The 15,331-nt window shown below is 38.8% G+C and overlaps 1 protein-coding gene across 1 annotated transcript in view; it reads right to left on the bottom strand.

Moving 5' to 3' along the window:
- The window catches only part of slc15a4 (solute carrier family 15 member 4), a 32,003-nt gene extending 16,753 nt beyond the window's left edge, over window positions 1-15,250 (bottom strand). The window contains exons 1-7 of the mRNA XM_083912246.1: window positions 15,117-15,250; window positions 14,254-14,889; window positions 11,797-12,089; window positions 10,930-11,071; window positions 10,620-10,700; window positions 6,369-6,549; window positions 2,271-2,429 (exon numbers count right to left, since the gene is read on the bottom strand). Coding sequence (XP_083768372.1) covers window positions 2,271-2,429; window positions 6,369-6,549; window positions 10,620-10,700; window positions 10,930-11,071; window positions 11,797-12,089; window positions 14,254-14,832 — 1,435 coding nt within the window. The 5' untranslated portion in view covers window positions 14,833-14,889; window positions 15,117-15,250. The remainder of the gene's footprint in view (window positions 1-2,270; window positions 2,430-6,368; window positions 6,550-10,619; window positions 10,701-10,929; window positions 11,072-11,796; window positions 12,090-14,253; window positions 14,890-15,116) is intronic.
- Window positions 15,251-15,331: the final 81 nt, after the last annotated feature.

Consider the following 15,331-nt stretch of genomic DNA (forward strand, 5'->3'; position numbering starts at 1 on the left):
CTAGATATAGAAAAAAAGTGAGTGCTATATGAAAGAGTCTACACTAGCATGACCCATAGTAATAGGAGCATGACTCAATCATGTCTCCAGGCCTTAACAAACTCGAACCACTAAGATAACTGAGGCCTGAAGTCATGAGCATGAGAGAATAGACAGACAGACAGACAGACAGACAGACATATATATATATTTAGATACATATATAGATAGATAGATAGACACAATACAAGGCAGGTTTCTGTTGTTTCTATAGCAGTCAGAGCGTCTCTCACTGGCACAAACCGCCTCTTAATAAAAAGGAGAACATTGTTGCTGTTGCTTCCATTCTTGTCTCTGATTTTGCAGCTGCTATTTGATACCACATTAGAGCAATTTCTCACTTTGTCACATTATTGTATTACTGGGGCAATATGGCCTTACTGCTCGTAGCATTTAATGAAATGGCATTGCCTGTTTAGGTCAAAGCACGCATAAAAACGCTGGCTTGCTGAGCAGTTTTCAGCTGATACCCTGAGAGTATCAAAAAGAAGTCTGCGGCTGTCAGTTCCAGCATGAACTATTCTGACCTGTTTTGATTCAATGCTTTTCTTTTTAATCATTTTCTGGAGAAGAACAGGGAATCTATTTCTCCAGGGAAAAGCAAACACTGCTACATTTCCAGTGAAGGATTATGGGTGGCCTTGTATTGACGAGCATGTGTCTTCGAATGATATTTACTGGAATGAATCGTCTGAGCAGCGGCAGTAATAGGACTTTGAATTCAAATCAGACCTGGGACACCATTGACAGGCTTCCTAGTGTGAAAAGTTGGCCCAAGTGCTATTAAAAAAAACAATAACTTAGAATTGGGAAAATATCCTAAGAAATTCTCCTTTCATATGTTAATAGATAAAATAATAAAAGATATTCACAAAGGATTTCATCCATTGAAACAGCTTTTTAAGGCCACTAAATAATTAACAGGGAGGAGTATTATTACACAATTTAAAGATTTTGGAAAGATTTATCAAAGTCGCACTCTCTCCAAGTGTTAGCTAGTCATGCCCATAGTTTTGGCTTCTTGTGCCAAGGTTTTGAGATATCCGCCTTCAGAACTTTGTCTGCCAACCCAGTACCGCAATGGAGATTAATCAAATTTTGTTTGTGCTCTACAGAGAGATATGTCAACCTGCAGAATGTTTTATACCATATACATCATGGAAGCAATATCTCTGGTTGTATTGGACCATTGTGGGCAATCTTGCAAATCAATGAGCCGAACCAATGTAATATACTGTTGGTTTAACAGAAGCCAAGGACATTTCCTATGTTCCTGCAGTCACAGTATAATGCCTCTCAAAGAGTGGGAGTTGATGCGTAGCATTCTTATAAGGTTGTTTAAGAGTCATTCTCTTTTGGTCTACATGCCCATGTTACTGTCAGCACCCTCAAAGTGCTGTACTAATAATTAAACATATCATATTCTGTGTATTCAAGAGTAATGAGTCTCTATGAACAGTGTGTCACTAATTGGATGATTAAGAGTTGAACTTGTAGTGCAGTGTATGTCAGTACAATTTGTCAGTATTAATCGAGTTCGAGTGTAACTGAGTGGGAGAGAAGCCATACATTATTTCATATGCTGGTATATTTAAGTTCATAGCGGCAAATATCAATACACTGAACCTGGGGGTGCAAAGTTTACGTTATGGTGTTAATTGCGTTGCCACTGTGACTTTCCCCTCAGGGATACATGCTAGAGTATGAGCTACATATCTTGTGTATTCATCCATCTTATTATCTACTATATCTGTTTGAACATCAGCCAGGGGAAGAAGCGCTAAGAGCGCCCCAGATAGTGACCAGCCACACGTCATGGCTTTCATCATCCTTTCAATATTAAAAGGCTACTTTATTTACACAATATGTATACAATGTCCCATTACTGAACAATGTCTTGCAGTGGTGTGAGAAAATCATCAGGATAATCAATTATCAATCGACTCTGGACTACAAGCCACAACACATTAAGCTGATGCAGGCAATGAATCAAACTAACTGTTCAAAAAGAGTTTACGCATTAGTCTCCATTGCATTCTGCATAGAAGAATGGGCACTGCGGTTTTTAACCTACAATCCATTCAGAGTGGCTTAGTGTAAGGGCGATGTCAGACCAGCTCAGACCATAAGGCTAATCATTGGAGGAGACTGTTTTTCAGTGTTAGTCTGAATCAGCAGGTCTACCTGTCCGTGGAGCTAAATGAGACACATGAGATGTCAAACAACTATACCTGCAATGCTGGCAAAGATTTCGCTGATTCCTATCAGCACATACTGAGGCACTTGCCACCATATGGGTAAATTTGCCGCGTAGTAGGTAACGTTGCCAAGCACCTGGTCAATGGTACCATTTGATTTGATGATCTCCAGGCGTTTGGTCTCCAAAATACCTGAGGGAGCAGACACAGAAAAAATGCACATGAGCAAAGTCAGCTGAGGGTAAATGTACAAAAAAATGGACAAAACCTTGTCCTAAAACACTACACACACATAAACTACATTTCTGCAACATACATACTTAACTAAAGAAAAAAAATGCAAACAGTGCAAACGTGTTAAAGTGTTTAAAATCCATGACACCAACAAACAGCCAGAGTTAGAGGATTCAGTGACAGTCCATTAAGCATTTAACTAGTTTTAATGCTACCCCACCACTTCATTAAGATCACATCTACACACTTCCATATTATGGCAGTTAGTAATGGAACAGTGCAGACGGTTCAATAATAAGAGCCAAGCAGTTGTCATCAGCCTCTGCCGCCTGCTAAAAGCTTTATTCGATAGAGCTATTATCATGTAACCAGCGGCTATTTCTAGATAATGCCCAGAGACAGCCTCCTATCATAACTACACTTAATGCTGTATTTGAGAGGAGTTGTAGCCTTGTAATCCAGCTATCCTATAATACCAGCCGTCCATCTGAGGCACTGTGGCCACTGGGCTGCCAAGAGCAAGAGTCACACTATAAACACACACTCTTTTTTCCCCCGCCTAAACATCACACATCAGACACCCCAGTGTGATCCCTGGCAACTCTGCTCGAGCCTTTATAAAAATAAAAAAAACATAGAGATGCTTTTGGACACCCAAGAGCCATTGCGCTTTAACCAAAGAAGATTAGTATATAAAGTTAAGAGAATGTGATAAAACATGCTTAAAAAAAAAATCTTTTCAGAGCTGGCCCCAGTATAAATATTGCATTGTCTGCTTGACAGTATGTCTTCAGCTGTCCCTGTGCACTACATAGGAGGTCCAGCTGTCCTTTCTGCCACATGTGTCATTGAGCACGATGTAACCTTGTGAAATATCGCTGCACCAATGATATCATGACGCATTCCTGCACATTTGTTGCATATGGTGATGAAAGTGATTCTAACTCTGAACAGCAGTGGTGTGGCCGATGTTGTGGACACAGAGTGACGGGCTGACAATGCAATGTGTTGGACTGGCTATTCTCTGGGAAGAAGATGCCACACTTGGCCATTCACAACTCGCCATCTGTCAGTCTCCCTCCGAACACAACAGGATTTCAGCTTGTGGACAGACACACATAAGCACCGAGGACACACAGAAAGGGAGCTGAAGGAAATGCAGTTCAGAATGCAATAACAGTGTAAGACAGCTCCCAGGAGTCAATGCGTGTATCTGAGTGGATGTGAAGCCAGGCGATGCTGGGGATAAACAGCACACAAACTATTTTTTGTTATTATTGTCATGAATACTGTATCTCAATAACTAATTTTAAAAAGTACATACATATTTGATCCAGTAGTCTGATTTGACTCCAGGTCAGAACTGTGTTGCACACTAGTCGTGTATTTACCTAGTCTTCTGTGACGAATGACCAAACCACTGCATCCACATAAACCCTTTCTCTCCACTCCCAGGACTCAGAAAAGCTTTCTGCAATATTCAGAATTCATTTAGTCCGAATTCAAATGCGGGGATTGCACTTTCTTTCAAGAAACCAAATGGAAAAGTAAATTCCTAAATAGCTTTTGAACATCAGAAAATGAACACATTAGAGCACCTTTCCTTCCAGAAATTCTCATGTCGTCTGAAAAGAAAATATTACTGTAAACCGAAAAGTAGACATTAGATTTGGTTAAAATACCTTTCACCACATCTCTCTGATTGAAAAGGATGTGTTTGGTGGGCTTAGTCGGGCTTTAATAACTCGCTAAAACATCAGAAGACTTTTCCTCAACACATTTTCTCATCTCTTCTTCTCCATGTTTATATAAAATAAGGATGAGAGTTTAGTCCAGTGTTATACATAAAAACACAGACACCACACAGAGTACTCTTCCCTTTCATCTTGGGATCATACTTTTTGTATGTAGATTATACTCACCACTTACATACTACTGTAGATATACAGTACTGCTTGAATCAGCCTCTGGTAATATGTGATCTAGCATTAGAGCTGATTAAAAAGGACCGTACTGTCATAAAGTGAGCTTTTTCATAATGCTTCTTTTTAGAACTGATAAGGATCCACATTTAAATGGCATGTTTTATACTTCTGGTCTGCGAACCATTTGGTCTTTTACACATTCTGATGTCTTAATTAATAACTTTATTATACAGATAAAGATTCAAAGAACAACCAGTTTGTGAATATGACATAACACATACAGTATGATGTTATTTGGAGGCTCCAGTGGTCTTGTTGCAAAGTACATTCACAGAGCCGCTCATGCAGCATACACAAAAAAATTGCTTTTCGATCTGGACTAAAAAAAAATAATGACTTTTTCTTTTTTTTTTTTTTAAATCGGTAAAATAATTTGAAGCGATGAAGAGACATCAAATAGGTGCTTTAAGGGGAGCGATGCCTTTTTTCAAATTGCATACATGTTATTCCCATGGTCTAAGACAGGGCTGCCCAATTCCACTGTCCTGCATGTTTTAGGTTGTGTAAACGCAGGGAGAAACCTAAAACAAGCAGGACAGTGGCCCTCTGCCCTCAGTGGACTGGAATTGGGCAGCCCTGGTCTAAGACAATCGAAAAATATTAGTTAACATGAACAACTCTCTCACAAATCCAAAACTAGAGTGCTTAAACTCATAATAGTGATAACATCAAGTATAATGTGTGGAACTGCTCCATGGACAGATGACACTGAGAGCACCAGGGGAATGTTGTATATATTGGGATAAATATTTGTTTCACAGCTGACAACAGCCCAATAGCATAAAGCTCATTTGGGTAAAACAACAGAAAAGAATACAAAATCAGTCTCCTATTCATAATCTATTGAACTCCAGACTTTATACTTGATGACATCAGAAGTTTGAGATTTACTTCTCTGGTTTCTGTCTTTGAGAGAGTGAGCAGCTCATGTTCACAACATATTGATTGAACTTTGTGGAAATAACATATTAGAGTTCTTCATTTAGGTGATGTTCCCCTTTAAGGGTTAAATTGAATAATGACTAAGTTAATCACATTGTATTATTGGCTGTAATTAAAATGTTGGACTTCTGTAGATGTGTTAGTCCCTAGTGTATTTTATTATTTAATTTACTCACAATAGAATTCCATCCCTTACAATTGTTGTCAAATTTGATTCAATGCATCGTTAACAGTCAATTGGCATCTGGTTGAAGCACACGGGTCGATAGCTAGAAGGTCACTAATGACAGAACATGTTCATATTCTATGTGGCCATGCATTGTGCATCTGAGAAGGGCAGTGCTTGTGGAAAATATAATGTGCATTGATTCTCAGGAATATTACTGATGTGCTTTCTTCTTGCCTCAAGGCTTGTATCTCTCAAGCCATTTTATCCTGGATGTATCAATGCGGCAGCACCTGCTGACAGGCCTGGCTGAGACTTTATTTCCAAAATAATCCACAGTCTAGAAGTGAACTGACTGAGCGACATTACCGCATGTGGGTGCAGTCACTCAGGACCAAAAAGTAAGATGCCACAGCTCCCCCTGTGCTCTAAAGGGTGAGGAGGAGATTTCCCTTTGCCATCTGGAATGGGATGTTTTGATTCAGGGTCAGGGAGAAGTAATACATCTGTGACAGACCATCTACCCCTATGGCAACCATTAGTTTAAAAAAAAGGATTAGCCAAATTTTACTGTGAGCAGATCAGCAACAATATTGTATCCTCACTGTTGGTGAGGTGTTCCAAAACCTACAATAGAATTAAAATGAAGAAATCATGTTGATGTGGCACTACTGCTGAATTGCTCATTGCCTTGAAAGTACTGATTACATGTGGCATATACTACAAGTGCTTTGTTGTTTTATTAGTGTTTGATTGGCCTACTTATGTGTGACATAAAGAGAACATGTCCGTGTTAACACTCACCTGCTGCCACAGCCGACCACATCACAAAAAACATCCCCACGGCAATCCTCTTGAGGGAGGAGGGCAGCAGGCCGCGGCGTTTTAGGATGGGGTCCACCACTTTGTCTTTAAGGGGAATCAGCATGAGGATGAGCACTGCGTCAAACATAGTGAGCCAGGCGGCAGGGAAGCGGAACGTCATCTGGGGGATTCAGACGAGAACGATGAAGTAAAACTGTGCAAAAAGCAACAAAGCATGAAAACTATGAAGAATGTCAGTGCATCCAACACAGTTCACAAAGTGTTTGTGTGCATATGAGCGTAAATGTGAGTCAGTGGATGTAGATTGCTTGATATTGCTTTGGCACCCCCAGGTGGTCAAAACCAAGCATAGTGAAATGAAAAATATTTATTCAGTTCACAGTAAAGAAAGCTCAAATCAATACATTATTAGTATGTAAATAGCAAAGTTATTATAATTTTTGTCTCTATTATCATAAGTAGTAGTACTATTGATTTTCTATTTTCTTTGAAATGTGAGTGGCACGTAAGACCAAGTGTACCTGCCTGAATTCAAAATAAAAGTTTTCAGCACAAATCCTAAACGCTGTACCATAAAGTGTAAGCCTACGTCAAGAATAATTGGACTGGATGAAATATCAATTGGAGAGAAAATCCACTATAAGCATACAGAGTATCTACAAGTTAAGGCGCTATCTCTTTGAATGAGTAATGAAATACTGCAAACTGCGGGAGATGTTTTTCTGCCATTTAAATTCCAAGTGCCATCTGAGCTCCTGATGTGTCTCAGGTTTAACACTTCAGATAGCATCATTTATTTTCAAATTGAATTTCCGTTTCACGGCAAACTATACACAGCTCCCAGGAGAGTGTCTTCTTCCCTTGTTTGCCCATTATCATATTCAAAATGATATAAAATGCTAAGGGGAAGCCTGGCATGAATGACCGTGGTGTCCCAGCAGGCCCAGGTCGACGTTGGGCATGATGTTCTGATTTTTCTACGTCCCCAAATGATCTACATACAGTACACACAGTATACTGTATGCATATAGTCATCTATATTATGGTTCCTAAGTTAGGAACTCAGGAGATGATGAACAAGTAAGGAAATAAGAAAATAAACGGCAAAAAAGTCAACGTGTATGCATCATAGGATAAGATAAATTAGATGTTTTAAATTTAAAGTAAATTAAATGTACAAATACTTTACAAAATGTTTTTAAAAAAATGTTAAAACCAACTAATAGAAATAGTCAAAACGTTATTATTGTACAATCATGGATAAATTAAATACTTGCCATTACATTAGAATAGTAACGGGATCTAATCTAATTATAACTACGGGTGTACCGGTCAATATGACGTTATAGGCTATATTGTCAAAATGATATTAATGTCTATTGAATTGATTTTTCTATATCAGCTCTATTGCAATGTCCCAAAAAACAGCAGTTGGACGACGCTTTAAATACTAATGTTGCACGTTATGTTCATTTTTGCAGTAAAGTTCTTAGTAAAATAATATAATATTCAATAGTTTTTGTAATTGTATGTCAATCACACAGGAGTCAAAATAGGTGGTTATTTCTTTAGAGTATTGATTTATTTATTAAATTATCAAATATGCAATACTGTAATATATATTGCTATAAAGATATGAAATGACCCTTATTGGGATAGAGGATTTTGGCCGTATCACCTATCCCTAATTGTAACAAATGAAACACTCATGGTCATGGTTGACTCTTGCCTCCCACTGTCAGTTTTATTATACAAGTATTGTGGGTTCTGTTTCCTTGAAGAGCCAGTACTTGTTTAGCTTTGCCACAGAAATGTGTCAGGTGAGGTGAGGGAGCAAATCACAGAGGCATCTAATCTCACTTCCCTTTTGATGTAGAGAAGTGTCGAGGCTGGTTGCAGAGAAGGATCGGTTCTGTTTTTGATACTAGATGAATAGAATGTGAAGGGGGAGGGGGGGATGTGTCTTATACACACTTAAACACAGTGGAATATGAGTACACAAAACTATATCAGACAGTTTCAGTGACACAAGTCTGTGCATATTATTATGCAATGTAAGAATATATCTGTTTATATAGCTTTAATATATCACCGGACAGAAGGATCATAATTATACAAGCAATACTCAGAGCCACAATGCAAACTCAGTTTATTGCAAAATGTGCTAAACTCTGCATCAAAAAAATGTCTTTTAAATAATTGTCCAAAAGGTCCAAATAATGTTCTCCAACAGAAACAGTCAAAATTAAATCAAAAATCCCTTTTCGGATTCAAGCAAGACAAAATGAAGAAATTATTTCAGTTCACTTCAGTTTAGTTTTTTTTGTAGGAGTGAATCATCTTCTCAAATAAAATAATAAAGGATCTCTGTTAAGTTTCAGCTGGATTGGAGCCTCTTCCCAGACAATTTAACAAACGATCTTTGAACAAGTGAATCTCCAGCGCTGTCAGATTTTTCGGAGAATTGTAAACACGCAACCATGTAGAGACAGAATTAACATGCCGTAGTGTAAATAAGATAAATAACATAAGTACTAAAAGGACAAGGTATAGAGGTGTTCTATAGGAACGGGATCCTTAAATGACTCCTGTTGTGATCTGACGCTATTCAGAAAATATAATTAAATAAAATTGACTTGACGTTCAAGGGGGGCGAGGACTGAAAACCCACTCTGCAGTGACCAAACCTCTCATTAGCAGAAAGAATGAAAAGGTTAGAATTTCCTTTGCTGAGGGGCATGTTGTGTGAACAGAGGAGAACTGGTCCAGAGTGACTTCAGTGATGAGAGTACCTTCAATTTATCTGTGTCTGATGGGAAACATTATGTTTGGTGCAGGACTGGGGAAGACTGAACTCGAAGTGTGTAAAGAAGTCAGTTGTATTTGGAGCAGAGGTGTCATGGTTTGGGGGATGTTTTCTGCAGCAGGAGTACAGCTACATGGCAGAGTGAATGCAAATGTTTGTGAACCTCCTTCGGCAACATGCAATACATTCACTGCAAATGTCTCCCAAGCAGTAATAATCAAGTATTTATGAGTTGTTCACTAATTTTGATCTCTACTGTATATATAATGCACTGGGTTAAATTGTGTGGTTTACAGGCAAGTGTTTCACTTCCTATTTTCACGAAGTCAGTGCACTTCACTATCACCTCAAGCATGCCTGTACGACAATTCCTTGTATTTTCCAATTTCATTACTTTTAGACCTTTGATTTTCGAGGAGTCGTATATCATGTGGAGTAACTGAGGGGTGATTCAGTCATCAAAGCTCTGCAGAGCACACCATACAATCCGTCAGAGGCAGACACAGGTACAGCAGCAACACTAGTCAGTAAGAGTCAGTTGGAGAGGTACAGTCACAGCCAGGTTGCTAATCTCTGAGGTATTAGTCTGTGAAGTAAAGTTCTGAGTTAATCCCCAAGGCATTACCAACCTTTGCTGCTACCTCCAGCTGTTGCCTTCCATTGTGTGTCGGTGACCTACTGACTCTTTTAGTTTCAGTAGTAGGAAATCTAGTTCAAACCTACTTATGTGGAGGCAAACTAGATTTATGGCAATTTAACTCAATAGAATTAAACAGTATAACAGGTCATGCTTTTTTTAATTAAAGATTCCATATTACGCTCATTTTAAGGTTCATACTTACAGTATATTTAGATTTCTATGAGAACATAGATAATATTATAAATAAATAATAATAATAATTAAATATTATTAAAATATTTTTTTCTCATACTGTCAGTCTGAATATACCTGTATTCACTCTCTGTCTGGAACTCTGTTTTAGCGCCTGTCTCTATAAGTCCTCCTCCTAAAAAAGCCCAGTCTGTTCTGATTAGTGTTTCTGCATCTACACTTTTAGTATCTCTACACCATCATTACAGACGGGGAATGACTGTAACAGCACTGTAGCAGCAACTCCTACCTATATATAGTATAGTTGTGACATCACAACCGTACAGAGGTCAATGATGGCTCGTTTAAAGCCGCAGTTTCTGAATAGCGTCTGTGTGCATTTCTCTGTGGATTGAGCATGTTGATACTTTTACAGTATATATATAGCACTTAACTGTTTTATAATCAGAAAAGACATGGAAATCTCTATGATATGTATATATATATATATATATATATATATATATATATATATATATATATATATATAAATAATGGGACCATTAAACAAGAAACGTGTACTTGGAATGAGAGTGTATCCACTTTTGGTTACCTTGTTGGAGTTTGCTGTGATGCTTGAGGCACTATTAGGAATCCTCAGATGGAGGCTCTGCAGGATGTATGTTGTCTGCATCTGCAACACAATAAAGAGATTAGAGTCTCAGCATGAAGTAATTCTCCAATTCATGACTACCAGGATGTCTTGTGCAAAAAGACGCCTCTCCAGAATGGAGATAGGAAATAATCTTCCCTTGTTTCAATTTTAATACATGCACGTGCCTATTTACATCCATAAAGTTTATATTCCCATTTTAAATACCTTCATGGCTCATTGGATTAAACTTAAAATAGGTTGACCTTACCTGGAAGTACACAGTCCAATATGGGATAAGGGCAAAAAAAACTGGGAGGATTTTCACCAGGGCTTTCACTTCATCCACTTTCTCTTCTGGGTATTTGCCTCCATAGGTCACTTTGGCACTGTCTAGTAGTGTTGGTTTATTGCTTCATGGGGATAAAAAAGGAAAAATATCCTTTAAAATACGAAAACTGCGGTTTCATTGAAAGCATAAAATAAACACAAAAAATGAATAGGCAAAGACTGAATACACACATTATTCTAAACTCTTGCAGTGTGAGACTTAATGAGGCTTTTTTTTGAACATCTTTCCCTTAACAGCACTTCTAGATATAGGAACAAAACCTTAGTCTAAAGCCGTTAAGCCACATCTCGGGAGAAAATGTCTTAATTTCAAATTCTTGAAAGGCTGCAGGATTGGCTAATTTAAAGTATTCAATGTCAATGTTTTAAACCAGTTGTACTGCTTTGGTTAAAAGTCAAGTAACAGCATTTCAGAATAACTTTTCACAACTAAGGGATGCAGATGAATGCCCAGACCAGTGGAAAGACGAATTATACACCGGTATCAAAAGCAGCTTTAAGATAAAGGTCTACCAACAACACCTAGCTGTGTTATTCTGCTGGAAGTACCATGCCACTTAACATTGCCATGAAGAAAATTACTTGCTCTGCTGTTGGAAAGAGCTTTCCCGTTGAGATTGATGAATGCTTTGCTACACCACAGCCAACCTGAGCGTGCATTTTGTCACTGAAGGAATGACTTTACCACTTTTACTGCCTGACAATACAGTTTTATCTTGCCTTTTTCCCATCACTACATAAAGATCTCTAAAACGACTGAGAAAGGGAGGTGACGTGCCGCTCTCACCGGAGCAGGTTAGGCTCCTTTGGTTTCTTGGAACAGCAGGCGAAGCCCAGGATCTTGAACATATCTGTGAAGGCGCTGCCATCAGCGGGCTTGGTGATGAAGACGGTACGGCCCAGGAGAAACACCAGGAAGGAGACCCCGAGGCACACAGTGGGAATGATGTAGCCAAGCTCAAAGCTGTAGTTTTGCTGGATGTAGGCAACACCTCCCAGAGACAGGATGGCTCCTAAGTTGATGCACCAGTAGAACCAGTTGAAGAATCTGCGGGTAGCCTCTGGTCCTCTATCTTTGACCTAAGATCACATACAGTGCAGGATGACAGCAGCCAATCATGTCATTGTAAGTTTGTCACGCACACAGACAGAATGAAAATAGATAAATAAATAGAATTGTCTCATGACTTGACCTCTGAACATTGCTACTGCTGTGTGTCATACCAGTTTGATTGTCAACTAGCAACATTTCTTTCAGCGATAAAATAAGTGTAATCCTCAGCACTTTGATGAGGAAAAACCCAAGGAAGAAATAGACAGATAGCAAAAACCTGTCAATACATACAGAAAGACAAACTGCACTGATAAAGAGGAACAATGATCACAGGCTGAAACTGACACTTACTGTGTTTAGTATGATCACAACGTAATTAACAGTGAAAACTTTTGCAACCCTATCGTTGCATGTAATGTCTACAGTCCTATGAAATATGTAGAAGTTAAAGCAGAAAGAGAGGGGGTATTTGTTTTAAAACTGAGATGAGGGATGACCAAAATATACAGTACCTTTTTGCTTATTCTTTATCTGTTTAAATAAGTGGCTATGATAGCCTACAGTAAATTCTATGCAAGCAAATATTATTATTCTCATAATGGCACTGATCCATTCCACATGCGTTTATCCCTGTGGAAGAAGAGATATTATCAATGCGTGATGAAGTGGATATGTCTTTTTTATATGAGCACAAAAGATACAACGGTACAGCTACAATTAACTATTAGAAAGATATCACAAGATTCACTAGCCAATGCTGAGCATAAATCTCACTGGGGTTCCTCTCTGCAATTGTGCAGTGTCAGTTAAAAAAATAATACTCATCATAATCAAACTGGCCACCTGATTGCCAAGAACTGCATTATAAATACATTCTAAAATAATACATACAAAGAGCAGGGTACTTTTATAGCTGCTACATTAAATTTTGACACAAGATCAATCGGAGTAAGTGGTTGTGTTCCCTTCAGCCTTTATTCATGTCAGGACTAGACACATCTAATTTACTATCTAGCTTCAGTGCTGACCCTCAATCAAATGCAGAATATGATCAGGATACATGACAATGATCGCAGACATTAAATCTGCAGTGACTCATAGAAGGACAAGACAGGCAGATATTGGCGATGCTTTTTTCTACCCGCTGTGTCCGTCTGCTTTAGTCTAATCAGAATCAGAATCAGAATGAGAAATATTTTAATAATCCAAGGGCGAAGTTAGTTAATGTCCCAGTTTTAAGCTCTATCAACCACCAGCTGCCTACACAGATGTATTAGCTGCCTCTGTAATACTGTACCTTCATGATCACTATGATAAAGTTGCCTAATATTAAGATATACTCACAGCATTGAATATGGCAATGAAGTGCAGGAGGGTGCAATTACTTTTCAGACAGAATCAAACCACATTTAACAGCAAATACTCAAACGACTTGTTGAGGACTTTTTAGATGCAGGAGAATTAGTATGGAAAATTGTGCCTTTAAGTGGTGCAGTTCATATTACATCTTTAGTTAAGAAGTAACATGTTTTGTCAACTTTAAGCTTGATAATCTCAAATGTAGCTGATTTATTCCATGCTGTTTTGTTCTGTTGTGTGTCGCTGTAAGATGTACTGGCTTCTGTTTCTTTGTTTCCCTCCGATGTATGGATTTTGCTTGATGTTGTGTATTGTGTGTGTTTGAACATGATCAAAAGGACCATGGACAGAAATGTGAAACCTGTAATGAGCATAGTAGGCTCGAGAACTAATCATATTCACCCCGCTAGTTCCCTAGAGAGGTAAGATTATTTTGAAAAACAATGGCCCCATTGATGAACTCTCCCATTTCTATGACTTCTTCTTGCAAATCGACATGTGTTGTGTTTCAATTCTTATTAGCACCAAAGTGTCATTCAAGGCGTTGTTATTGAGTGTTTGCTTGTGTGCACATTACTGTGTGAGTGGGGGAAAGAGAGGGGTTGACTGAACTTTAGAAAGGAAATACATCATAAGTTGCCATGATAATGAAAGCCATGCGTGAACTATCATGGTGTAAGCAAACTCCCATCACATGTCTGACCTCCATGTTGCCACACTGCATAACCAATTTTATAAAGGTTTATGTCAGAAAACAAATTTCCATATCTACTTCCAGCACTCTTATTCAATAGACTTTGAGATCTGTAGATAATAAAGTTTATACTCTACCTGATCTGCCCCAAAGGGAGTGATGTTAGACTTCACAGTACCCACGCCTAATGCAATTAAAAAAAGTCCACTGTAGATTACTGGGCCACAATATGGAGCACGAATGGGGCAGGTCACATTGCTTGGAGGGGTACTGTTTGTGCTCAGACACTCAGCAGGTTGCACAGGAAACGCCGCCTCTTCTCCACATATGTGCACCCAGGTGTCTTGGTTTGATATGAAAGGGAAAAACAGCATGCCAAGAAAATATAGGACCAAACTTGACGCAATTGTCCAGAATTTCCCAAGGTATGCATCCGCCAACCAGCCTCCAAATGGTGAAATCAGGTAAGTAACTCCCATGAACATCAGTGGGGCCTGGCTCGCCTGAGTGCCCTGCCAGTAAAAGGGACTGCCATTGAGAAAAAGCACCAGATTGGATGTGATGCCGTAGAATGCAATCCTTTCTAAAGATTCAGCAAGCAGGATGGCTGCACACGCTAGTCTTCTTCCCTCGAAAACTGATGGTGGTGAAGGTCTGTTACCAGAACCTGAGTCCAATAGAGGGGTGCTCTCACTGGCATCCCTGTTGTTAGCCATTCTCGACCAACTTAATGATTTAACGTTAGGTTCTTCTTTATGTGTAAGAGTTCAGACCTGTAAACAAAATACACAGGCGGTGTAACTTAAACATGTTGTATAAACGCTGCCATCCATTTTTACACTGAGAATAGCTTTACGATAGCTGCACATCTAAATTATCCAAGAGCATCCTTCTTCATCATATGTAATGATAATGCAGGCACTTAGCAAACATTACTGTATGTAACGTTAAGCTAGCTTTAGCATAACGATAGCATGGTAAAAGTTTAGTTTGACATTACCTTTTATTATTGAAACGCGTCCCAGTGGTCTCCAATCATCTCCGTTAGCTAATATTTACAGCTGAAATGTTTACTTTGTCTCGTCTTTAAGTCACTACTTTGTCAAAGGAGAACTGGAAGTCAACAAGAAACAGTGTCACAGTACTATCGCGTGACACATTAGCTCACAGTCAACAAACTGTCACACTCCCGTTGCTCTGGAGACCTATAAGTGG

Source organism: Echiichthys vipera (genome assembly GCF_963691815.1).
Source record: "Echiichthys vipera genome assembly, chromosome: 4".
Lineage (NCBI taxonomy): Eukaryota > Metazoa > Chordata > Actinopteri > Perciformes > Trachinidae > Echiichthys > Echiichthys vipera.